The following is a 24,440-nucleotide window of genomic DNA, read 5'->3' on the forward strand; positions in this document are numbered from 1 at the left end:
TCCTTGGTGAGAAATCAGTTGACTGTAAATGTGTGGTTTTGTTTCTAACATAAAAAAGTTTTTTAAAAATTCATCCATTCTTTTCTCGGAGGCCCAACCTGGGACCCCTCTGAGCAGAATCCAGGTCATTTTTGCTCACATTTGGGGACTAATTTTGGCGGAGTGCCATGGACTTCAATTAGGAATTTAGGCTGCTGAACAGGTTCTAGAAAATGAGGAACAGGACATGTAGTGGTGCACTGGGAGAACTTTGGTTTGGAGTTAGTAAGGCCTGGGTTGTTAGTTGTTTTAGTTACTGGGCAGTGGACAGGAAGGCAATCGTGATCATATGGGACTGGTGTTTGCATGAAGAGACAAAGGTTGTGAAAGCTGTCGTGTGGATCCTGACACCTGACCTTGTGGCTCCCTCCCTCCTGACGTAGGGTGGTTAGCGTGGGATCGTGAGAGGTGGGCTACTCAGTGGGTGCCTGTTTCCTACACTGTGCAACAGCTCTGGTTCCGGTCCTTACCTTTTGTGTCAGGAACCAGACAAAGGAAGGATGAGGCAGAGGAAAACGTCTTTCTGAAGACCACGAGGGAAAAATCTCAGGTTTGAGGAAAGCCCAGGCGTGATTCAAAACAATGAAGTCGTTATGTCTTGTTTTATGCATCCAGAACTTTATTTTTATAGAAGAAACAGCCAGACTAGAACTCTGTCGTAACTGAGGGAGTCCTGTGTGCTTGAATCAGGAAACCATGGTTCAGGTCCCTGGTTTACTTTGTAGCAGCCCCCAAATGAGAAGTAACAGAACTTGGAGGAAACAAGGCATCCTTCTTCTAAACAAAGCTTCCAATCCTAAACCTCAACAGTGTTGGATCCACTAAGGCTCAGGGGAGAAGGGGCATAGTGTCTATCATTACTCAGATCTGACAGTTGGCTGGAGTGACTCAAAAGACTCCCAACCTGGTTTGTAGCCCTAAAATAAGCAGGGATCATAGAGCAGCTTCCTCTGCTAACCAGTCCTCCCCAGTCCTCCTCTGCCCCTTTGGTTCTGTCCCTCAAACCTGCTCTGGGCACTTGAGAGGGGATGTCACTGTCGGAACCCTGACTCATTGAGTAGTATCTGGCTTGGCTGGCTTCGCTTCCCATCCTTGATCTCCTCTTCTCTCCCTAAATTCTTCTTTCCCTAAGGCTCTACTTGAAATCCCCCATGGCTTTTGGGGTTTGCTTATGGGGACTTTGGCTCCTGTTAAATGACTGTCAGCTCCTGGGTCTCAGGGAGGCCATATTCAACTTTGTGCTGGTCAAACAGCTTGTGCAGGGCGCGGATGTAGAGTGCATGGTACTTGTCTACCATCTCCTTGCTGGGTCTGTTAATCCTGGGGACTGGCAGGGGCTCCCCAACTATGGAGAAAGACAGGAGACATGCATCAGAATCTTCCCCCTACCAGCTCAAGCTACCCATTCCTCACTGGGGACCACATCCTGAAATTCAGTGTCTGGGTCCCCTCCCCTTCCTCCATGTTTCCCCCTCTTGATCCAGCCCCATTCTGGCACTCCTTCTTGGATCACCTAACCTTATCCATGCTCAAGAGAATGTGCACAAGCTCAGGAGAGTGATGAAGGATTCTCTTGGGGCAGCTGTTGAAATCTGTCCCATCCATGAATGGCCACAATTCCCCATCCTGCTCTCAGTCACACTCACTGAGATTCCCATTGCCCATCCCATCTGGGAGCGGGGTGCCCTGGGCCTTGGGGTGAGGAAGGGCAGGGATCACGAACCAGTGTGGTCCAGGGATAATGAACAGCTCACCGACAGTGGTAACAGGTCGATTGAAAGGCAGAAAGCCCCAGGACCCACGAGTGAGGCCTCGGCCGTGGAAGGTACAGAAGTTGATCCCCAGGATTCTTTTGCCTATGTTCTGGAAGTGTTTTTGGAAGATCCTTTTCCATGTGCCCTCAGGGAAGGTCGTCTGATTGTGAACCTCATTCTCCCCAAAGGTATAGGAAGGGACAAGATAGGCCCTGCAAAGAGAAGGGGCAGGGTGGGCTCTGAGCTCTCCAAGGAAGCAAATACCTTGGCAACCCCTCCATTATAGGACTTGAATCCCAGCACTGAAACGTCTTCAGCCTGATGACCCATCTCTACCGTGCACCACCCTCCCAACTGAACTTTCTGAGGGGATCTGCTGTGCTCTGTCTGTGATGGGAAGAAACTAATTTCAGGAGCCCTAACTGCCTTCACTGCACCCAGCTCCAGAGTGGTGTCCCTAAGCCTCCTACCTGGCCATGTCACTCTGACGTGGAAACACTTCCCAAGCTCCTCACTTCCCACCACACCACTGAGTGTGGTCTTGATGCCTTACTCTCCCTACCGGGCCAGCTTCCCCTCTCCCCACTCCTCCCTCACTGTCTGCTTAGCCACACTGAGTGTGTCAACTTGCTCTCATCTGCGTGTCTTTGTAGGCTCTGCTCCCTCTGCAGGAAGTGCCTTCCCTCTGGCTCCAGGTGGCTAACTCAGTTTTGCCCTTTAAACACTCAGATGTTAAAGGTCTGCCGTCATCTCCTTGAAGAAACTGTCTTTGAAGATTTATTTTATCTATTTGAAAGACAAAGTGGCAGAGAGAGAGAATCTTCCATCTGCTGGTTCACACCCCAAATGGCCACAGCTGCCAGGGTTGGGCCAGGCAGAAGTCAGGAGCTTTTTCTGGGTCTCCCACTTGGGTGCAGGGGCCCAAGCATTTGGGCCATCTTCCACTGCTTTCTCAAGTGCATTAGCAAAGAGCTGGATGGAAAGGGGAGCAGCTGGAACTCCAACCAGTGCCCATATAGGATGCTGGCACTGCAGGCAATGGCTTAACTTGTTATGCTACAGTGCCAGCCCCAGAGAACTGTCTTTGATCACCTCCAGTGTCCCCAATGTGGATTAGGTGCCCTTCATCCAGTGCTCACCTCTGTCCTACACAAACTCTATCCCAACCCTGCGTGACAGCATCTCCTCACCTGTCTGATTACCTCAGTCGACAGCAAGCCTGACACAGGAACTGTGTTGGATTCATCTTTGAATCACTAGGGCCTGGCATAGTGCCTGACCTGTTGTAGGTCCTCATTGGATGCCTGGCTTCTTTCTCCCTTTTGGTTTGACTGGCAACTCCTGCTGATATTTCAGATCACAGCTCAGATGCCACCTATAGCACTTTGTAAACATCTCTATGACAGCACTTTATTCATTCAACAAATATCTATGAAGTTTTGTGTACCTACACTATTTTAGGCCCAGGGAACATAATGGGTTAAAAAAAAAACTTTTATCTCACCCAGCAATATGGTGCATTAGGTTAAGTGACCACTTGTGACACCAGCATCCCATATTGGAGCCAGGTCTGGTCCAGGTTAAAGCCAGGAGCCAGGAACTCCATCTGGGTCTGTCATATGGATGGCAGGGGACCAAGCACTTGGGCCATCCTCTGCTGCCTTCCCAGGTGCATTAGTAGGGAGCTGGATTGGATGTACTCAAACCAGCATTCTGATATGGGTTGCTGATGTCCTAAACATTTGTTTAACCTGCTGAGCTACAATACCCATCCCTATATTTTATAATTCTGTGTGCATGTATATGTCTTCCACTCTGGACTCTGAGTTCACAAGGACCAGATCTTATTTATTTTTGTACTCTCAATGCCTAGCACTGTGGCTGACACACAACAAGTGTTCAATAGATGCTGAATGAATGCATTCTATCCCAAATCAGGTTGTATGGTCTTTGGAGGCATTCTAACTCGTCTTTGCAATTCTCACCACATCAAGGCCAGTGCCTTCCTCCTTGGGCAGATTCTCGGCAGGTTGATAGAGAGGGAAGTCCCACTGCCCCCAGCCTGATGGGCTAATGGGCAGAAAGTAAAAGATCTTCTGCTGTCCTTTCTCCAAGTTCAAATCAAAGTGTCCACCTGAATAAGTGTGGAGGCCCAGACACTGCTAAGGCACAGCGTGAGGGGATAGAGAGAAACAAACGAGTGAAGAGGACGACCCCCCCCAGGCTATGGCACCCTAACAAAAGAGCCCCAGAACCTCGGGACCCACCCTGTCTTCAGTGCCAACTTCACAAAACCTTTCCGTTCTTTGAGGAAGATGATGGAGGTTCCTGGTTTGCTCAAGAGGGCTTCTGTAGCTCCACCCACCACAATAATCACAGCATTACCTGAGCCTTTTTTGGTCAGCAAGTAATTCAAGGCCAACTTACTCACTGGGCACAAACCTGCAAAACCAAAGAGTCAAATAGCAGAATAAACTTGGCACCTGAGCAAGGGGGTGTGGGGTTCCTCTGGGCTCTTCCTGCCAGAGACAGCTCATTGGTTTCTTGACTATTGCTCTTTCTGTCCTTCTGTCTTTGGCCTCTATATACTGGGTTAGCCCTCACCTGAGGTTGGTCCTTAGGATCAGCTACTTACCTTGGGGGTTCATGCTGGTACAGCTGGGGCTATACCAAGCTCCTCAGTGTACGCATCCACACATAACCTACTACCTTCCAGATCAGTAGTATTGGAGCTCACCCTTTCCCTCTCTACTGTGAGCTGCAGTCATTTTAACCTTGCCAAGGCTGACAGCACTGGAGGCCCTCCAGAGGTCTCTCCTCCAGGCGTGATCAGGGCTAGCTGATCAACCTGCTTCCTCCTTGGAGCAACCTGCCAAACAGGAGCCATTGGCTGAGGTTGCTGGAGAGTAGGCCAACTGGGGAGCCTGCCCAAGCCAAATTAAAATGTAGAGGAACGATGGCATGGAGATGACAACTTATTGTTCAATAGCAGTCACAGAGTATTGCATCACTTTTCTTTCCCATCTTTGCCCTGGACTCACTTCCTATTCTCTACTGGGATGGTGGAAATTACTTCCAGGCTCTTAGCTGCTGAAAGAGACCTCTGCTCCAGAATCTTGACAAGCTCAGAGAGGAGCAGAAGCATCCTCTGGCAGCCCAGTGGCCTCACTTGCCATCCCCCAACCTCCAGATAAATACATCTTACATTTTTGCATTGGGCTTTGGTTGTTTTCTGGTGTCCAGAGGGATGACATTTGTCACAATGCCCTGGCAGGGAAAAGTTATCTTGGATTCTGATGTATGCATACCCTTTATCCCTTGGCATGCTATGCAAGGATGTAGGTTTTCTCAGGAGATGAGAATAATGGACCTTGAATGTCCCAGCCAGTAGGAGAGATATTAAAATGTCTTTATGACACCCTGGGATGCGAGCTGCCATACAAATGACTGGCCAAAAGAAGCCAACTGACAGCCCTGAACGGAGTCCGCTGAAGTCCATCTGAGCTGCCCCATTCATGCTGGAGTTTTCCTGTATTTGTGTTTATGACTTGCCTTTCACCCTCCTCTTTCCATTTGCCTTTAATCCTGAACTCCAGCCTTCTGGTTTCCTCTCTGAAAGCAATCCTGGTGAGGTCATGAATCCTTGTACTTCCATCTGCACCCAGTCAAACCTTGCCTTTCACAACTTGGGCAGCACCTGATGCTTGGCTACATACCTGTTAGTGGCCCAGTGTGTTCCGGACTCATTTTCTATCAAGTCCTCTTCCAGCATGAGGTCACTGAAAAGCTTATTTGGGGTTGGAGCCCTGAGGTAGTCCAGGGAGTGCAATGATTTTGTATACTCACCCATTGACATCACATAATCACGCACAATGGGGATCCAGAAGATTCCTTCCAAGGTTGCTAGAGAGGGACTGATGGATGGGAACATCTGAGCGAAGCCAGTGGCCTCAGTGGCGAAGTTGATGAAGGCACCATAAGAGACAATGCCATGTGGGTGGTTGGCAATGATGTAGTTGTGTTTGGGAGACAGGTCGTGAGTCTTCACTAGCTGTTAGAGGGAGATTGGGTTAGAACACTGGCTAGGAAGAAGGAAGAGAGCTCACGGAGACTCAGTTCTCAGCAGGTATCCTATTGGGAGCCCCGAATCCCAGTTCAGTGGGATGTTGTCACTGTCATGAGATGGCCAAAGGGTCATGACATCAGAGAGGCTGACCTAGGCTGGCTAGAGCAGGAAAGGCTGCTACTCCCCTGTCTCCCCCCTGCCTGTCCATCCTGGACTCCTGATGCCCATGATTCCTCTGGGCCTTGACCTTCCCTGCTGCCCACTTGAAGCCTTTGCAAACAAAGAGCTGAAGAGGGAGTGAGAGTCTCGGTCACAGGATCCGAGGGCCCCCAGCAGAAGGGCAATCACCTTTACTGGGAAGTAATTTCGGAAATACTTCCAGAGGGTCCAGTTCCGTACCCAAGCAGAACGCCTGCCGCCTGTGGGTAGAGAAGGGAAGGAAAGAGCAGATGGGGCATTGCCAGTCCCTCTACCTCTCTCTCAGAGGTGGAGAGTGCTGCCTGCTGCGCTCAGCTCCCTGGAGGTGCCTCCTCACATCTCTGAGCAGTAGGTACTGCCACCAGATCCAGTCCCCCCCCCAAAAAAAAACACTGGAAGCCCCTGCTCCACAGGAGCCAGCAAAGAAGGAGGTGATAGGGAAATAGCTTGAGGCTGGGGGCACCTGCTTGGAAACCTCACCCTTTTAACTCTTCCTGGGTAGCCTGGCAGAGAACATGTGTCCTTGCTAAGCTTCACTCTCCCCTCTTGTCTCCACCCCTCCCCTCTTCACCCCTCCTCTCTTTCTCGCTCCACCTCTCTTCCTCCTGAGCACAGACATGCCCCGCACACTGCCCCACCTCTTACCTTGACTGTGGGTGTTCCAGTCATAGACGAGCCAGGCCAACGCGAGCACAGACGCCGACCAGAACTTGGTGAACACCAGAAAGTAGGGTATGAGCAGAATGGGAATAGCCCCTGAGGAAACACAAAGGGTTGGTACCTTCAGTGCCTTCTGAGCTTTAGCACGGCTCTCATAACCCCTGTCTCTGAAGGCACAAGGCAAAACTGGTGTAGGGCTTTTCTCTGCCTCCTCTCCCCGTCTCGCCTAGCTCTGCTGGGGTCCAGGCTGGCCTCTGATCCCTTGGGTCAGGGTTGCTTTGATGACTGAGACCTTAATGGAGGACACAGCATAGCCCTGAGGTTTTCAGAGCAGATCCTCGGCCAAAGTCAAATGGTGGCTGCTGGCTGACCCCCATTCTGGGACTCAGAAAATTCTTCCTGGAAGCTTGACCGTCCTTCGTGGAGCTGATAAATCTGTGTCTTCCCGCAGACAGGGGTTGCCTGCAGCGTTCAGGTTGTTTGAGGCTGAGAAGAAAACCCAGAGTAGAAACCGCTTTACTATGTCCTCTTTTGTTCCATTCCAAATGTCCCAGTGTTTCACCGTTTTCAAAAGCAGGAACAAATGTAGCTATGGCAGCAAAGGCGGTGAAATGCAAACGCCATGTGTTTTCACAGCGGTGAGAATGGAATTCTATTTTACAATCTGCCTTCATGAGAACCACATGCTGAGCACACAGATTGTGCCTAAGGAAGGATCTAGCTATGCGCAGGACTCTTTGGAGCAGATACCACATCATAGTTGATGACAGTTTCAGAGAACGGGAAAAAACTCAAAAGTTTACCTATCAGCAGGTTGGTTTCTTGCATTTTGGACATATGAACATGGCAGAAAAAAAAAGACTGAATGCGTATTGCTTTTAAAAAGTCATGTTATATGGGGTCGGTGCTGTGGCGTAGCAGGTTAAGCTTCCGCCTGCAGCACCGGCATCCCATATGGGCATCGGTTTGCGTCTTGGCTGCTCCACTTCCCATCCAGCAGAGGGCGGCCCAAGTCCTTTGGCCCCTGTACTCAAATGGGAAACGTGGAAGAAGCTCCTGGCCCCTGCCTTCGGATCAACCTACCTCTGGCTGTTTTGGCCATTTGGGGAGTGAACCAGTGGATAGAAGATCTCTTTCTTTCTCTCCCTCTCTCTGTCTACCTCTGCCTTGCAAATAAATAAAATCTCTTTCTCTTTTTTAAAAATCATGTTATAGCCTGGTGGGGTAGATGCATATCAGAATACTGGAATTCCACTCTTATTTCTGGCTCCTGTTCCATCTTCCCGCCAGTGCAGACTCTGGCAGGCAGCAGGTGATAGATAGCTCAGGTGGTTGTGTCCCTGCCACCCACGTGAGAGACTTGGATCACATTCTCATTCCCTGCTTTGGCTCAGCCCATTTCTGGCCATTGTGGGTATTTGATGAGTGATCAACGGATGGGAGTGCTTGCTTGCTCGATCGCTCCCTCCTTCCCTCCCTCTCTCCCTCTCTCCTCTCTCTCTCTCTCTCTCTCTGCCTTTCAAATAAGTGATTAAAAATCCTCATGGTGTGGAGTAGGAGAAACCTTAGCAATCAGCTGGCTTCCTGTTACAAGAACTGGCCCAGAGGGTTGCTGTAAGCATGTTCACTGGATAGGCAGTAGTGGTGGATGGAATTTTATCAGAAGTCTACCATGGATAAAAGGCCTCTGACCTTCATAAAAGATGAGAGTAAATTTGCAACTGAAACTTTGGGAAAAACTCAAGTAAAGCTAAATAAGAATCTTTACTGATTGTCTTTCTTCAAATGAATTTTGCTTGTACCCCTAGTATTTAGAATGGTGCCTGGAACACACAGTGGGTATTCAACAAATATCTGGAGATTGACTGAAACATAAATAAGTAGTTTTTTTCAATAAGCAAATTTCAATGACTAAAACTTAGTATGTATGTTATTTAAATATGATGATATTTTAAAAATATAAATGGATTAATTCTGTTCCTTATATTTTATCTCCTTCCTTTATCTATTAGTCCTTCTTTAAAAAATATTTATTTGAAAGAGTTACAGAGAGAGAGAGAGAGAGAGAGAGAGAGAGAGAGAGAGATTACTTCTCAAATGGCTGTGGTGGCCAAGGCTGGGCCAGGCTGAGGCCAGGATCCAGATTGTCTTCTGGGTCTCCCACATGGGTGCAGGAGCCCAAGCACTTAGGCCATCGTCCTCTGCTGTCCCAGGCCATTAGCAGGGAGCTGGATTAGAAGTGGAGCAGCCAGGACTCAAACTGGTGCCCATATGGGATGCTGGTGCCTTAGACAATGGCTTTACAGGCTATGCCACAGCACTGGTGCCAGAAAAAAAAATATATTTTATCTGATACCTAGTTCTGTTTTATTTTGCATTACACATGAAGGTACAGAGGAAAGGCACTATAACTTTGTGTGTGTGTGTGTAAATATATATAGACACACACATACATACATACTGCTGCAGGCAGTAGCTTTACCTGTTGCACCATAGCGCCGCCACTCCCTTACGGAATTTATTGAAACTGCAGGTGTGGCCCTGCTGGAGACCATAAGAATCCTTTGAGGACAAGACTTCCAGACCGGCCTGCTGGAGTATGAACAGTGTAATGTACAAGAGACAGGAGAAACAGGCCAACGTGGAAGAGCTAAAGATCACAGAATGAGGAGATTCATGACATCAAAGGAGAGGAATAACGAGGAACAGCGTTCGTGTGCATGTATGTGTGTCTCAGATATTGTGGCCTCAACACCAGGAAATGTGACCTGCTTCTCTTGTCCTTGTTCAAGAAAGGCGTCTTGGAGAGGATGATAGAGGAGGAATTTCACATAGGTGGGCTCCTCGAGTAGTTTATACCAAGGATGGCCAAGTCATTCTAACACATGCGCAGTGACATCTCACCGTCGTTTTAATTTGCTTTTTCCTAATAGCTAATGATGCCCAGCAGCTTTCCATGTGGTTATCTGCCTTTTGTGCATCTTCGTGGGTGTGGTGTCTGTTCAGATCTTTTACCTGTTTTTCAATGCTTTCTTGGGAGTTCTTTATACCATTAGTGTACACCTCCTATGTTTGATATGTGGTTTGCAAACATTTTCTCCCAGTCTGTGTCTGCCTTTGCATTCTCTTAACAGGATCCTTCTTACAGCAAAGGCGCTCTCCCTCTCTCTCTCTCGTTTAAAAGATTTATCCATTTATTTGAAAATCAAAGTTAAACAGAGAGAGAGAGAAGGAGAAGCAGAGAGAGAAAGAGGTCTTTCACTCCTCCAATTGGCCACAATGGCCGGAGCTGTGCCGATCCGAAGCCAGGAGCCAGGAGCTTCTTCTGGGTCTCCCAGGTAGGTTCAAGGGTCCAAGAACTTGGGCCATCCTCTGCTGCTTTACCAGGCCACAGCAGGGAGCTGGATGGGAAGAGGAGCAGCCGGGACTAGAACCGGTGCCCATATGGGATGCTGGCGCTTCAGGCCAGGGCATTAACCCGCTGTGCCACAGTGCCGACCCCGAGCAAAAGCTTTCAATTTTGGTAAAGTCCAACTTCTTAATATTTTTCCTTTTACAGATTTGCTGTTGGTGTTGCATCTTAAAACTCTGCTTATTTTAACATAATCAAAGTTTTCTCCTCTGTTTTCTATGAAAAGTTTTATAGTTTTCTGGTTTACATTAAGATTTATGATCTGGCTGGTGCTGTGGTGTAGCAGGTAAAGCTGCTGTCTGTGGCACTGGCATCCCATATGGTAGCTGGTTCAAGTGCCGGTTACAGCCATTTGGAGAGTGAATCGGCAGATGTAAGATTTCTCTCCCTATCTCTGTAACTCTGCCTTTCAAATAAAGAAATCGTGTTTTTTTTTTTTTTAAAGAAGATCTAAGATCTGTGAGCAGCTTGTGGCGCAGTGGGTTAGGCCACCTGCTAGTTTGAGTCCTGGCTGTTGCACTTCTAATCCAGCTCTCTGCTCTGGCCTGGATATGAAATCAGGAGCCAGGAGCCTCTTCTGGGTCTCCTATGCGGGTGCAGGGGCCCAAGCACTTGGGCCATCTTCCACTGCTTTCCCAGGCCATAGCAGAGAGCAGGATCAGAAGTGGAGCAGTTGGGACTCAAACCGGTGCCCATATGGGATTCCAGCACTGCAGGCGGCAGCTTATTGATTGTACAATTTAATCCTTTTATATTTAAAGTAATTATTGATAGGTAAGGACTTACTAATGCCATTTTGTTCATCATTTCCTGAATATTGTATAGATCATTTGTTCTATTTTTTTCCTCTTGTTGTCTTCCCTAACAATTTGTTGATTTTTTTATTGTGGTATGCTTTTTTTCTTTTTTCTTCATTTTTTGTGCATCTACTAAAGATTTTTCTTTATGGTTACTATGGGCCTTACATAAAATATCTTGCAGTTGTAATATTCTATTCTAAACTGATAACAATTTCAATAACTACATTTTTCCTTAATCCCCATCCCACACATTGTGTGCTATTGATTTCACACTTTGTATTTAATATTGTGTATGCACTAACAAATCATTGTAGATATAATTATTTTTAATACTTTTGTGTTTTTGTATTCTTCAGCGTGAGGCTTGTTACTTTTTTAATGGTTTCTACTTATTTACTAAACATCTCATCTCAGCAGGACCTGTTGGGTTCCCAGGGCAATGGAATTTTATCTGAGATTGAAGTCAGAAAGCGCTGGGGCCGTGCCATATGGCTGCTCCATATGGGGGGGTCCTCAGTGGAATCTAGAGTTTGTGAGCTTGTTACCGGGGTTGGGGGGGGGGCTTGACAGGGTAGGGGTCTTGTTTGATCCCTGGGCAGACTGCACTGCATCCGGAATCTTGGTCAATAGAGCTGGTGCAGGGCTGGCATTGTGGCATATAGTGTTAAGTCACTGCTTGCAGTGCCAGCATCCCATATGGGTGCCGGTTTAAGTCCCAACTGCTCTACTTCCCTGCTAATTTGCCTGGGAAAGCAATGGAAAATGGCCCAAGTCCTTGGGCCCCTGCCACCCATGCGGGAGACCTGGATGGTGTTCTAGGCTGCTGGTTTCGGCCTGGTCCAGCCCTGACCATTGTGGCCAATGAGGGAGCGAACCAGTGGATGGCAGATCTCTCTTCCCCATCTCCCCACTTTGTAATACTGCCTTTCAAACAACTAAATTTAAAAAAAAAATAGAGCTTGTAGTAGGAACAGAGGTTTTCTTCAGGGTCTGCAGCTGGGTCCACAGATGATAGGCCTATTACCAGGTACACAGACAGGTGTACTCCCTCCGGATTCCTGAGAACGTTTCTGCTGGATCATTGAGTGGGCCCCTGGGAAAGCAGGCCAGGCCTCAGAATGTGGCTCAGAGAAGCTGGAACTGAGTCACAGTGATGCTTTAAGATCTGCAGCCCAGACAGAGCTGCAGGCCTTCCTCAAGGGGGCGCGGGCAGGTATGTCTCCTGCTTGGTTTCTGGGTGGACAGAAATGATCTGGCACCATGGTTGAGTGGTTTGGAGCCAAGTTACTGGGCTGTTTCAGAATCTACTGTGGGGTCATTGTTTGCACGGATGGGTGTGGCTAACTGGCTGGTCCCTGGGCGAGCACAAGTGAGCCGATGCCATAGCTGAGGGGGTTGTTTCAGCGGTCACTGCTGGCACTGCAGGCAGCAAGCCTGGCACCCGAGGTGTGCACGGATGTGACTCTTCCCAGATTCCTTGGCAGATGGTATTGGAGGCAGAATGGAAGCCACATGGGGCTGCAGCTGAGTCTACAGGGGGATAATGCCATTTCCGGATCTGTCACTTCCCCACAGCTGGTGAGCCTGCCACCTGAGTGTGGGCCAGTTCTTTCAAAACAGCCTGCCTCGGTCTTGAGATCCACCAGGAATGTGCAACATCCTACCTGGGTACCAAGACTCCCAGGAAAAGCATTTTCTTCAATGATGGCTACCAAATTCTTGTCACTATAGGGACATACGAGTGGAGGATTTCCTATTCTGCTATCTTGTTGACATCACTCTTAAGCTAACTTTTTATAAGGTGTAAGGTTTTGCTGCATGTGCATATCCAGTTGTTCTAATAACACAGTTGAAAACATTATCCTGCCTCTACTGAATTGCTTTGTCATATTTGTCAAAAATCAATGGCCATATTTGTGTGGGTTTGTTTGTTTTCTCTATTCTGTTTCATGGATTACTGTGTATATCTCTTCATCAATATATCACTGTTTTGATTACTGTAGTCTTTATTAAGTCTTAAAATCAGCTAGTGTGATTCCCCCCAATTTTATTCTGTATCAAAATTATTTTGGTTACGGTGGAGCCTGTTGTTCTATATAAATTTTTGAATTGGTTTATCTATGCCATTAGGACTTTTTGAAATTAAACTTTTTGGGGGGCCGGCACTGTGGCGTAGCAGCTAAAGCTGCTGCCTGCAGTGCCAGCATCCCAAACGAGAGTCAGTTCGAGTCCTGGCTACTCCACTTCCAATCCAGCTCTCTGCTATGGCCTGGGAAAGCAGTAGAAGATGGTCCAAGTCCTTGGGCCCCTGCACCCATGTGGGAGACCTGGAGGAAGCTCCTGGCTCCTGGCTCCTGATCTGCCCAACTCCATCCATTGCAGCCAATTGGGGAGTAAACCAGCGGATGGGAGACCTCTCTCTCTCTCTCTCTCTCTCTCTCTCTCTCTGTGTGTGTGTGTGTAACTCTTTCAAATAAATAAATCTTTAAAAGAAGAAATTAAACTTTTTGTTTTGACAAAAATAAAACAGCAGAAATCGTTTATGTTTTAAGAAAATCCCAGATAGCCTCACCTAGACCTACTCATTGTTAATATTCTACATTTGATTTGCAGCTAAATATGAAAATATAAGTATTTACATGTATATTTGTATTTTGGAGTATACTGCAGAGATTACAACCCTTCAGCTCTAAACACCTTGGTGTGTAGTTTCTAAGAACAAAGGTATTCTCTTCCATTATGACAACCACGCGCTATTATCACATTTGAGAAATTTAATGCTGCTACAAAACTGTTATCTAATATGCCCTGCTGGGAGTTTTATTGAAATGAATTGCATTTATAGATCTATCTGGGGAGAACTGACATCTTCACTATGTTGAATCTTCCAATCTGGGATCACAATATGTCTCTGATTATTTAGATCTTTTATTTCATTCATCAATATCTTACGGTTGTCCTTTAGTATCTATGGGGGATTGTCTCCAAGACTGCCTGAAGACACCCAGATCTGTTGGCACCCAAGTTTCTTGTGTAAAATAATGTTCTATTTGCATATAACCAATGCACATCCTCCTGTGTTCACTAAATAATCTCTAGATTACTTATAATATTGAATATAAATTAGCCAAAGCTTTGTAATTAGTTGTTACTGTGTTGTTTAGGGAACAGTAGCTGGCAGGGAAAAAAAATCTGTGTGTTTAGAACAGGTGCAACTTTTTGGGGAATATTTTTGATACACAGGTGGTTAAATCTATGGATGCAGAGCCTGTGGAAGTGGGAGAGGGTGCAGAGTTCTGGTGAAGCAAATTAAGCCGGTGCTTGCGATATGGCACTCTGCTTCAGATAGAGCTCCCTGCTAATGCTCCTGGGAAAGATGGCCCGGATGCTTGGGCCTCTGCACCCACATGGGAAACCCAGATGAAATTTTAAGCTCCTGGCTTTGGCCTGGCCAAGCCCTGGTCGTTATGGCCATTTGAGGAGTGAACAGACAGAGAGATCTCTTTGTTTCCCTGTCTCTCCCTCTCTCTGTTAACTCTGCCTTTCAAATAAGTAAAATAAATCTTAGCAACAAAATAATCTGTGAAAATGGATGGCCGGCAGTATAGTTTGCAGTAGATGGACCCTATGCATATCTCATTTATAAATATTTCACCTTTTAGAAGTATTTAAATAGTATTGTTCTGTAAGTTACTCTTTTTAATTGTTTTTGTTAGAGTATACAAATGTGAGGGAGTTTTTTATGTGTGATCATATTTGTTAGTTCTTGAATGGTTTGGGATTTTTAAAAATATATTCCTTGGGAGCAGGCGCTGTGGCGCAGTAGGTTAATCTTCTGCCTGCAGTGCCAGCATCCCATATGGGCGCCAGTTCTAGTCCCAGTTGCTCCTCTTCTAATCCAGCTCTCTGCTATGGCCTGGGAGAGCAGTAGAAGATGACCCAAGTCCTTGAGCCCCTGCACCCATGTGGGAGACCCGGAAGAAGCTCCTGGCTCCTGGCTTCAGATCAGCACAGCTCTGGCTGTTGCGGCCATTTGGGGAGTGAATCAGCGGATAGAAGACCTTTCTTTCTCTTTCTTCCTCACTGTCTGTAACTCTATCTCTTAAATAAATAAATAAAATCTTTAGAAAAATGTTTTAAAAATTCCTTGGAATTTTCTACGCTATCACGCAATCTGCAAACAAGGCCAGTTTTATTTCTCAATTTCTTATCCGCAGGCCTTCATCTCTTTTTATGTTTTTGCCGAAGTGCACTCGCTAGGACTTTTAGTATTGTTGAATACAAGTGGCGAGTGTAGACATCCTTGCTGTTTCTGTAATGGTTTGGATCATAGTTTGGGTGTCCCCCATAGTCTTCTGTTAATGAAGTAATGCTAAAACTTAATATGATAGTGGTGCATCAGGTGGGGCCTTGGGAATGATTGGATTGGATTCAGCTGTTTAGGGCGCAGCCCCATGATTGAATCACGACAGTACTATAAGGAAAACCCCCTCAGAGGGTAGAAGACAGGTGTGCTCCCTTGTCTCTCGCTGCTTCCTGGCTTGCCATGTGATCCCGCCTCTGCGCGTGCTCTTGTCATCCACTGCCCTCAGCAAACGCCAGACTAAAGGGGCCACCTGCCTTGGACAGTGAAACTCCAAGACTGTGAGCCAAAATGAACCTTCTTCCTTCATTAAGTAACTTCTCTCAAATATTGTATTGTTACAGCAACAAAAAGCTGAGAAACACAGTTCTCAATCTTAGAAAACATTTGGGTTTTCACCGTTGTGATGTTAGCTGTAGGTGATTTTGTAGATGCTCTTAATAAAGATGAGGAAATTTCCTTCTATTCCTAGTTGCTTGAGACTTTTTTTTATATGATTGAACGTTGAAATTTGTCAAATGTCTTTTTTACATCAATTGATATGATCGTATTTTTTTTTCCTTAGCTGGTTGATATGCTATTCTACTTTCATTGATCTTTTTTCAAATATTTGCACTTGCTTTCCTGGATAAAGCTCACTTGGTTGTGGTACATTGAACTTTGTACTATATGATTGTACATCCAAAATTTCATAAAGAAATAGAATTAAAATATAAGTTTATTTTGTTGGAAAAAAATTTTAAAATCCATGCATACAGGTAGTCTTCAAAAAGTTCATGGAAAATGTGTATTATGAAAAAAAATGCATGGATTTCAAAAATTTTGGCACTAAAATAAGCTTATTTTTAATACCATTTTCCCATCAACTTTTTGAAGTACCATCCTATTACAAATTCAATTGAAGATTTTTGCATTTATATTACTGAGGGATATTTGTAATTTTCTTCTTTTGTACTGTCTCTGTCTGGTCTATGTATCAGGATCTGATCTCTTCATGAGTTGGGAAATGTTCCTTCCTTTTCAGTTTTCTGGAAGAGATTGCATAGAATTGGTGCTATTTCTTCTTCAAAATGTTTGGTAGAATTTTCTTTTGGAACCACATGGATCAGGAGATGCTTTTTTTTTTTTTTTTTTTTTTTTGATAGGCAGAGTGGATAGTGAGAGAGAGAGAGAGAGACAGAGAAAGGCCTTCCTTTTTGCCGTTGGTTCACCCTCCAATGGCCACTGTGGCTGGCGCATCGCGCTGATCCGAAGCCAAGAGCCAGGTGCTTCTCCTGGTCTCCCATGCGGGTGCAGGGCCCAAGGACTTGGGCCATCCTCCACTGCACTCCCTGGCCATAGCAGAGAGCTGGACTGGAAGAGGGGCAACCGGGACAGGATTGGTGCCCCAACCGGGACTAGAACCCGGTGTGCCGGCGCCGCAAGGCGGAGGATTAGCCTGTTAAGCCACGGCGCTGGCCAGGAGATGCCTTTTTAAAATAAGATTTTTATCTATTTCCTCATGGATGAGTTTTGATTGTGGCTTTAGGGGAGCTATCTAAATATAATTGTTAATTCATCTATTTTTTTCTTTTTAGTTTCATCAATTTTTGCTTCATGTATCTTGAAGCTCTATTGTCAGATGCATATATATTTAGGATAGTTGTGTCTTCTTTTTTTTTTAACTTTTATTTAATGAATATAAATTTCCAGTGTACAGCTTATGGATTACAATGGCTTCCCCCTCCCATAACTTCCCTCCCACCCGCAACCCTCCCCTCTCCCGCTCCCTCTCCCCTTCCATTTGCATCAAGATTCATTTTCGATTCTCCCCATACACAGAAGATCAATTTAGTATAAAGATTTCAACAGTTTGCACCCACATAGAAACACAAAGTGAAACATACTGTTTGAGTACTAGTTATAGCATTAAACCACAATGTACAGCACATTAAGGACAGAGATCCCACATGAGGAGCAAGTGCACAGTGGCTCCTGTTGTTGACCCAACAAATTGACACTCTAGTTCATGGCGCCAGTAACCATCCTAGGCTGTCGTCATGAGTTGCCAAGGCTATGGAAGCCTTCCAAGTTCCCCGACTCTGATCATATTTAGACAAGGTCATAAAAGACAGAGTGAGGATAGTAACCAATGATCCTAAGAGTGGCATTTACCAGGTTTGAACAATTATACAGCATTAAGTGGGGAAGAGGACCATCAGTACACACAGGTTGGGAGTAGAGCCATTGGTGGTAGAGTAGAGGTTATGATTACAAAGGAATGAGGCCCAAGTGCACTAGACAGGGCCTAGAACAAAGGACAGAGTCATTATTAGAGGAGCTAAGAAAGGTGCTGTCTAAGCTACAAGTAATTTTTCTGATTGAGAGGCAAATAGAACCTGATAGAAGGGGCTTGATAATAATCTGGTGGGCTTTAGGCCTTGTAAGTTAAGAGGCCAAGACCTATCTATCTCTTCACATGGGGTATATCCTAAGGGAGGTGTGAACCTCCTAGGGGAAGGCACTCTGTTGACTTTCATTACTTGGCTGGCCTGGGAGGAGAGCTGGCCAGGTAAAGGCAGGGGGCATCTCTAACAAGAAATTTACAGTTCTGCCTGCAATGTTGCTGACCCTACTTGACCATACCCTCAGCTGCAGTGGTCACTTTGGAAGTTGGGCTGAGTGAAGGGCTTTTCAGCTTAGAGCCAATAAGATCTGTGGCTCTGACCTGGGCATCCTTCGACTCCAGGGCAGGTCCATTTCCAGTGATCCAACTCTTGGCAGAGCTGCCAGGGCTCTTCACAAGCTGACTTCTGCTGAAGCCCAGGCTTACCACATTGAAAGCCACTGCAGTCGACTGGCCTGTTGGGTCTGCTTGAGGGCAGATCACTGTACAGATCAGCCATTAATAGGCCTGCCACCCATTGCTTCTGATGCCGAGCTTTCTTTTCCTCCTGGTTTTTGTTAAAGCAGACCAGAGGATGCAAGTCAAGGGAGTGCCCAAGTCCCATCTCTAATCTTCGGTGGCCTGAACTACAAGTCTATAGTCACAGGCATGTTCTGTAGTAGTTTTTCTAAGGTAGACAATGCCCATGAGGAAAATTATATTCTCACTTTAAAACTTTCTTTCCCTTTGGTCTGAAAGGGAGGTTTTTTCTACTTACTGTATACTTCGCTGATGGCGAAGTGAATCTAGCTATGAGATTATTATTTAAGTTCTTATTTTGGCTATGCTATTACAGAAAAATGTTAGCCATCTCTTTTATAAGGTCTAAAGATTAAATTGTGCATCCTACAGAACATTCCGCACACTTTAGAAAGAACTTGACAATGACAGGCAAGTAATATTACTCAGAAGCTATGGTAGAAAACTAGCAACTGCCACTCTGCCAATGTAGTCTTACCATGTGAAATGTCATTTGTTTTGTATACAAGACCACTGACTAAGAAACTAAGTTAACAAAAGTCTTTGGCTAGAAAACCTACTGTCGAGAGCGGCAAGATGGCGGAATAGGCAGGGAGCACACTATTAGTCCCGGGGGAGAGAAAGTTTAATATAAGTTGTGTCTTCTTATAGAATTGATCTTTGTGTCATTATATAATGGATCTTTTTAAAAACAAAATTTCAACCAGTAAAACCTGGTTTTAACTCTTCAGTTCTTTGCTTGGCTAGTTCATACTCATCTTTCAGGACCCAGGGTGTTAGAGGTTCAATATTTTGAGGCTATCTTTGACTTCTGTCTCTTGTTTAAACAAAAATCTCTCCCATCCATCCTCCTGCCCCTGCCCCCATGGCTGCTATCTTCCAGGCCTTCTGCCCCCTGGTCTGGACAGCAGCCTCTCACCTGCTCTTCCACTGCTGGTTTCTGCCCCTCTGGTCTATTTTGTGTACCAGACAGTAGCCCGAACATTTTTGTTTTGAGAAAATTGTAAGGATTTCTACTGTCAAAACAAAAGATCTGAATAGAAGACACAACTAAATTAATTGTCCTGATTATTTTAGACTCCAAAGCCTCTCTATGGGAAGATCAGCTCTATATGTAAACAAGAGAGTTTTCAGAACAACAACAACAAAACAACACCAGGCAACCCAGACAGTGTTAACCAAGGAGAATTAAGGAGGTAGATTATGTGTCCGTTTCTCAGGAAGCTGTGTGTTGTGAAAAATACTCTCGTATAGAAAAATTTTGAAGTCTTCTTCCTTCTTGCAAAATATTTAAGCCCCCCCCAAGTCATACATTTATCAAAAGCACAATCATGTGATGTCATTTGCCTCCTCTGAAATCTTCGATATTTTCCCACTGCTGACAGAATAAAGTCTGAGCATGTTAGTCTGGCATTCAAGGCTTCCCCAGGACTAGCCTCAAACATCTCTCTAGCCTCACCTCTCAGTACCTGCACTCTCATCCCTTACACCATAGCCCAGTGTTCCTCAAAGTGTGGGCCCTTTATTGGTGCAGGGGCACGAGATGATCTGAGGAGGTGTGTGCACACAGTTACCTTAACCTGTAGTGAATAAAGTACATTCATGATCGTGATACAGTTTCTTGTTCAAAGGCATCAACTGGAGCTGGCATTGGGGTGCAGCAAGCTAAACTGCTACCTGCAATGCCAGCATCCCATATGGTTCAAGTCAAGACTGGTTCAAGTCTTCGCTGCTCTGCTCCCGATCCAGGTCCTTGCCAATGCGCCTGGGACAACAGTGGAAATTGGCCCAAATGTCTGAACTCCCACTACCCACATGGGAGACCCAAAGAAGCTCCAGGATCCTGGCTTTTGCCTGGCACAGTCCCGACCATTGTATCCATTTGGGGAATGAACCAACAGAGGGAAGATGTCTCTCCCTCTCTCTCTGCAACTCTAACTTTCAGATAAACAAATAAATGTTTTTTTTAAGATTGATTTATTTATTTCAAAGTAAGAGTTGCAGAGAGAGATGGAGAGACAGAGAAAGTAGAGAGAGGGAAAGAAAGATAGGCCTTCCATCGCTGGTTCATTTCCCAGATGCCCACAATGGCTGGGGCTATGTCAGGACGAAGCCAGAAACCTGGAGCTTCATCTGGGTCTCCCAAGTGGAGGCAGGGGCCCAAACACTTGGGCCATCTTCTACTGCTTTCTCGGGCCATTAGCAGGAAGCTGGATGGGAAGTGGAGCAACCAGGACACAAACCAGCACCCATATAGGATGTAGGCATCACAGGCAGTGGCTTTACCTGCTATGCCACAGCGCCAGTCCCTACAAATAAATATTTTTTAAAAGTTCTTCCAGTCTTGAAGTCTTAGCTCACAGGACACCTTGTTGATGGTATCTTTGCAGGCCCCCTCATCAGAATGAAGGATTCCCATTTCCATGCCCTTCCAACAACTCCACTGTGCTCCTCTCCTGCCCTGTTTCCTTTGGCTTGCTTGTGTAACTGGTGCCTCCTCTGTGTGGCCCTCTACTACCCGACAGCCTCTTAGAAACAGACTTCTGAGGCTGGCGCTGTGGCGTAGCAGGCAAAGCTGCTATGGAAGATCCAGATCTCTCTCTCTTTCAAATAAAATAAATAAATATTTCAAATAAACGACACAGCCTTTCACAGAGTGGCATGCATGGGAAGACGGCTCATGGTAAGTACTTGTTACATTGAGCTGCAGCACAGGGGGAAACTGATAGGAAGGGAATCCACCCGTGCCTCTGCTTGGTCTTGTGAGGTTACAGGAGGTGCCAGTGTGTGCGGCTACAGGTAAGCGGCCATTTCCAGTGTTAAGATGAAAACCCTGTCACTTTAGTGCGTGGAAATGTTCTGTTTCAGAGTACTGACGTAAATCCGAGCGTGGGCGATGCCTGCCAAATCTCGCCAGGGACAGATCTGGGGAGCCTGGAAGGAAGAGGGTGAAGGTAGTAAAAGTGGAAATCAAGACAAGAATGCAACATAGGTCTGGAGGCAGTGTCTTGAGCATTGATTATGAAACAGCACTGGATTGGGCCATTCTTGTGCACTATCTCATTTAATCTGCTCACAGGAGGATTGAGTCTGAAGTGTAAATGTTTTTATTGTACCCATTTTACAAATGAAGAAACAGAGACTCTGAGAGGACATTTGCCTTCATTCCAAGTTATGGGAAAAAAAGATGTAGGTAGAATTTGTTGAGACTATATTATATGTCAAGAGCTGTTTTTAGAACCTCGTGTGTGTTAACTCATCCTAATACACGTAGAGAACAAAGTATCTGCCTTCTCGAAACACCAGGTTTCTTGTGGAAGTGAAGACTTGAAGCTGAATTTCGGAAGAAGGGCAGGATCTGGATAGATGGATTGGTGTAGGGACAGCCTTCCATGTACTGTGGAGAGCTTGAACAAAGGCCTGGAGATGGGAGAGTTCACGGTCTGTGAGGAACAGCATAACCTGCAAAATGCAAGGAGCAGGGCCGGTGCTGCGGCATAGCCGGTAAAGCTGCCGCCTGCAGTGCTGGCATGCCATAAGGCCGCTGGTTCAAGTCCCGGCTGCTCCACTTCCAATCCAGCTCTCTGCTGTGGCCTGGGAGAGCAGTAGAGATGGCCCAAGTGCTTGGGTCCCTGCACTGCGAGGGAGACCTGGAGGAAGCTCTTTGGTCCTGGCCAAGATCGGCACAGCTCCAGCTGTTGCAGTCAACTGGGGAGTGAACCAGCGGATGGAAGACCTCTCTCTCTCTCTCTCTGCCTCTCCTCTCTCTGTGTAACTCTGACTTTCAAATAAATAAATAAATCTTTTAAAAAAGACACAAGGAGCAGGAGGAAGGCACAAAGGACGAGATGAAGCTGGAAAGGAGGTTAGACTGGGGTGATTAGGCCGGGAGCTGAGGGAAACGAGGAGCCAGTACACGTCATTCTGCAGAGACATAGCAGGATCAGATCTGTGTGTCGGGAAGATAATGTGGTATAACTGTGGGAGCAGGAGGAACTGTGGGCAGGAATATCCGTGAAGAGTTCTCAGTGATTCAGCTGAGAGGCAACAGGAACCTGAAACAGCCTACTGTTTCTGAAGCCGATTTAAAATACAGCCTGGAGGTAGAATTTGTAGGCCAATGCAGCCACCTGGATGTCGGGATGATGGGGATGCTGCCGTGAGAAATACCCTGATGGAGCCTGTGCTTAATTTTCTAGGATCTGATTATCATTACTCCTTCTGAAGGTGTAATGAAATCAATCCGGGCGGCTTGTCTCAGGAGTGGTTATCACTCTGTTGACCAAGTGGCAAGGTGGATTGTGTCCTTTGAAGTGGTGCTATGGTGTGAGTGTGTCCCCTCAAGTGCACGTGTTTGAAACTTAATTCCCGATGCAACAGGGTTGACAGGTGGATGATGTCATGAGGGCTCCTGGTAAAAGCAAACTCAGCCCTTGCTTGCTCTTCTCCTGTGTAGTGTTCTGTTGTGTTGCTGCCTCCCGCCAGGGGATGACATAGCGAGAAAGCCCTCCCAGATGCTTCAGAATCGTGAGCCAAATAACCTTGTATTGCATGTAAATCACCACCTCCGTGGTATTCTATTACAGCAGAAGATGGACTAAGATAGGTGGGAGTGGGTGGACTCCTGGTAATGCCGATTTCTATAATAGAAAGGAAGAAAATGAACATCTGCTGAGGATTTGTATCATCTCATTAATCTTCAGAACATTCCTTAGAAGCAGATGATGCTCTGTTTCTTACTCTGGTGGAGGGCGAGTGGCTTGCTTGCTTGAGGTCACAATGAAAATAACACTTGTACAAGATCTCAGAACAAGCTGGTGGCAGAATGAGCCTATGTGACCCCTGAGACTATATTCCGTGTCTCTGTAGTATCAGAAGCTGGAGAAAGCGGAAAGGCCCACACACAAAATAAAGGTGTCCAAGGGAGAGAAAAAATAACAAGGAGTGGGAGTAAAGCTTTCTACCGAGGAAGAAGAAATCTGAACTCTGGAAGGATCGTCAGCGTAGTGTTGTGGAGCTTAGTGGGTTGAGCAGACAAAAGATATACGGGCTGCTACCTAGCCTGGCCCTTACAGGGTGCTATAGACTCTCACAAGCAGTGTGGTCTCAGTTTGGCTGGAAAGTGTTGCAAAGAAGATATGGCTTGATATTATCTCAAAGCAGGGGTTGTCCAGGGACAGACTGGAGTTCTCATGGCACCTGCGCAGGAGAAGGAATGATCAGAGCAGAGGTGAGGGTGTGGGAGGGGACATTGCCTGTTTCTTCTGTGAATAGATGGCCTGGAACACAAGCTTCCTGCAGAGGGTGGGTTGGTAAGGGATTAGAGCCAGTGAGTGGAGGAGGGACTTGAATACTGAGGCTAACGCATTTGTGTATCACCAAGTAGGCCATGGGAAACCACGGACTATATTGAGCAGGAGAGAGAGAGATGTAATCAAAGATGCTTTTGAAAGACTCTTCTGGAAAGTAAGCCTTGAAGCCATTGGAGAGGGTGGAGACAAGAGGCGAGAGGACCAGGAAAGAGGATATTGCAACAGTTTAGGGAGATGGTGACATAGTCTGGAAGAGACAGGTGGCGAGCCAGTCTTAGAAGGAAAGCTCGCCCTCAGAGGGGCCCTTAGCGCCACTGCTGAATGCAGAGGCCCAGGGATGTGAGGCTACTTCAGAACGTTCCCTGGAGAATGGAATGAAGTTTATTTTGGCACAAAAATATTTGGAAATCCATACAATGGAGTGTCTTCCAAAAAGTTGAAACTATGCATGGATTTTAAAATTTTTGCACCAAAATAAAACCCAGCTAATTGCTGTCCAGAACTAATGTCCTGCATTGTGGCACAGCAGATTAAGCTGCCACCTGTGAAACCAGCTTCCCATATAGGAGCCGGTTATAGTACACACTGCACTGCTTCTGATCCAGCTCCCTGCTAATGCACCTGGGAAAGCAGTGGAAGATGGCCCAAGTGCTTGGGCCCCTGCACCCATGTGGGAGACCTGGAAGAAGCTCCTGGCTCCTGATTGTGGCCATTTGGGGAGTGAACCAGTGTATGGAAGATCTCTCTCTCTCTCTCTCTCTCCCTCTCTCTCTTTCTCTCATTCTCTCTCTCCCTCTCTCTGCCTTTCAAATAAATACAAATAAATCTTGCCGGCGCCGTGGTTCAACAGGCTAATCCTCCGCCTAGCGGCGCCGGCACACCGGGTTCTAGTCCCGGTCAGGGCGCCGGATTCTGTCCCGGTTGCTCCTCT

The 24,440-nt window shown here is 46.3% G+C and overlaps 1 protein-coding gene across 1 annotated transcript in view; it reads right to left on the minus strand.

Annotated features, from left to right (window-relative positions):
• Positions 1-1,012: 1,012 nt before the first annotated feature.
• DGAT2L6 (diacylglycerol O-acyltransferase 2 like 6) overlaps positions 1,013-24,440 on the minus strand; it is a 28,394-nt gene continuing 4,966 nt past the window's right edge. The window contains exons 2-7 of the mRNA XM_062183087.1: positions 6,703-6,813; positions 6,208-6,278; positions 5,640-5,844; positions 4,061-4,235; positions 1,794-2,005; positions 1,013-1,384 (exon numbers count right to left, since the gene is read on the minus strand). Coding sequence (XP_062039071.1) covers positions 1,230-1,384; positions 1,794-2,005; positions 4,061-4,235; positions 5,640-5,844; positions 6,208-6,278; positions 6,703-6,813 — 929 coding nt within the window. The 3' untranslated portion in view covers positions 1,013-1,229. The remainder of the gene's footprint in view (positions 1,385-1,793; positions 2,006-4,060; positions 4,236-5,639; positions 5,845-6,207; positions 6,279-6,702; positions 6,814-24,440) is intronic.

Source organism: Lepus europaeus, chromosome X, assembly GCF_033115175.1.
Source record: "Lepus europaeus isolate LE1 chromosome X, mLepTim1.pri, whole genome shotgun sequence".
In the NCBI taxonomy this organism is placed as follows: domain Eukaryota; kingdom Metazoa; phylum Chordata; class Mammalia; order Lagomorpha; family Leporidae; genus Lepus; species Lepus europaeus.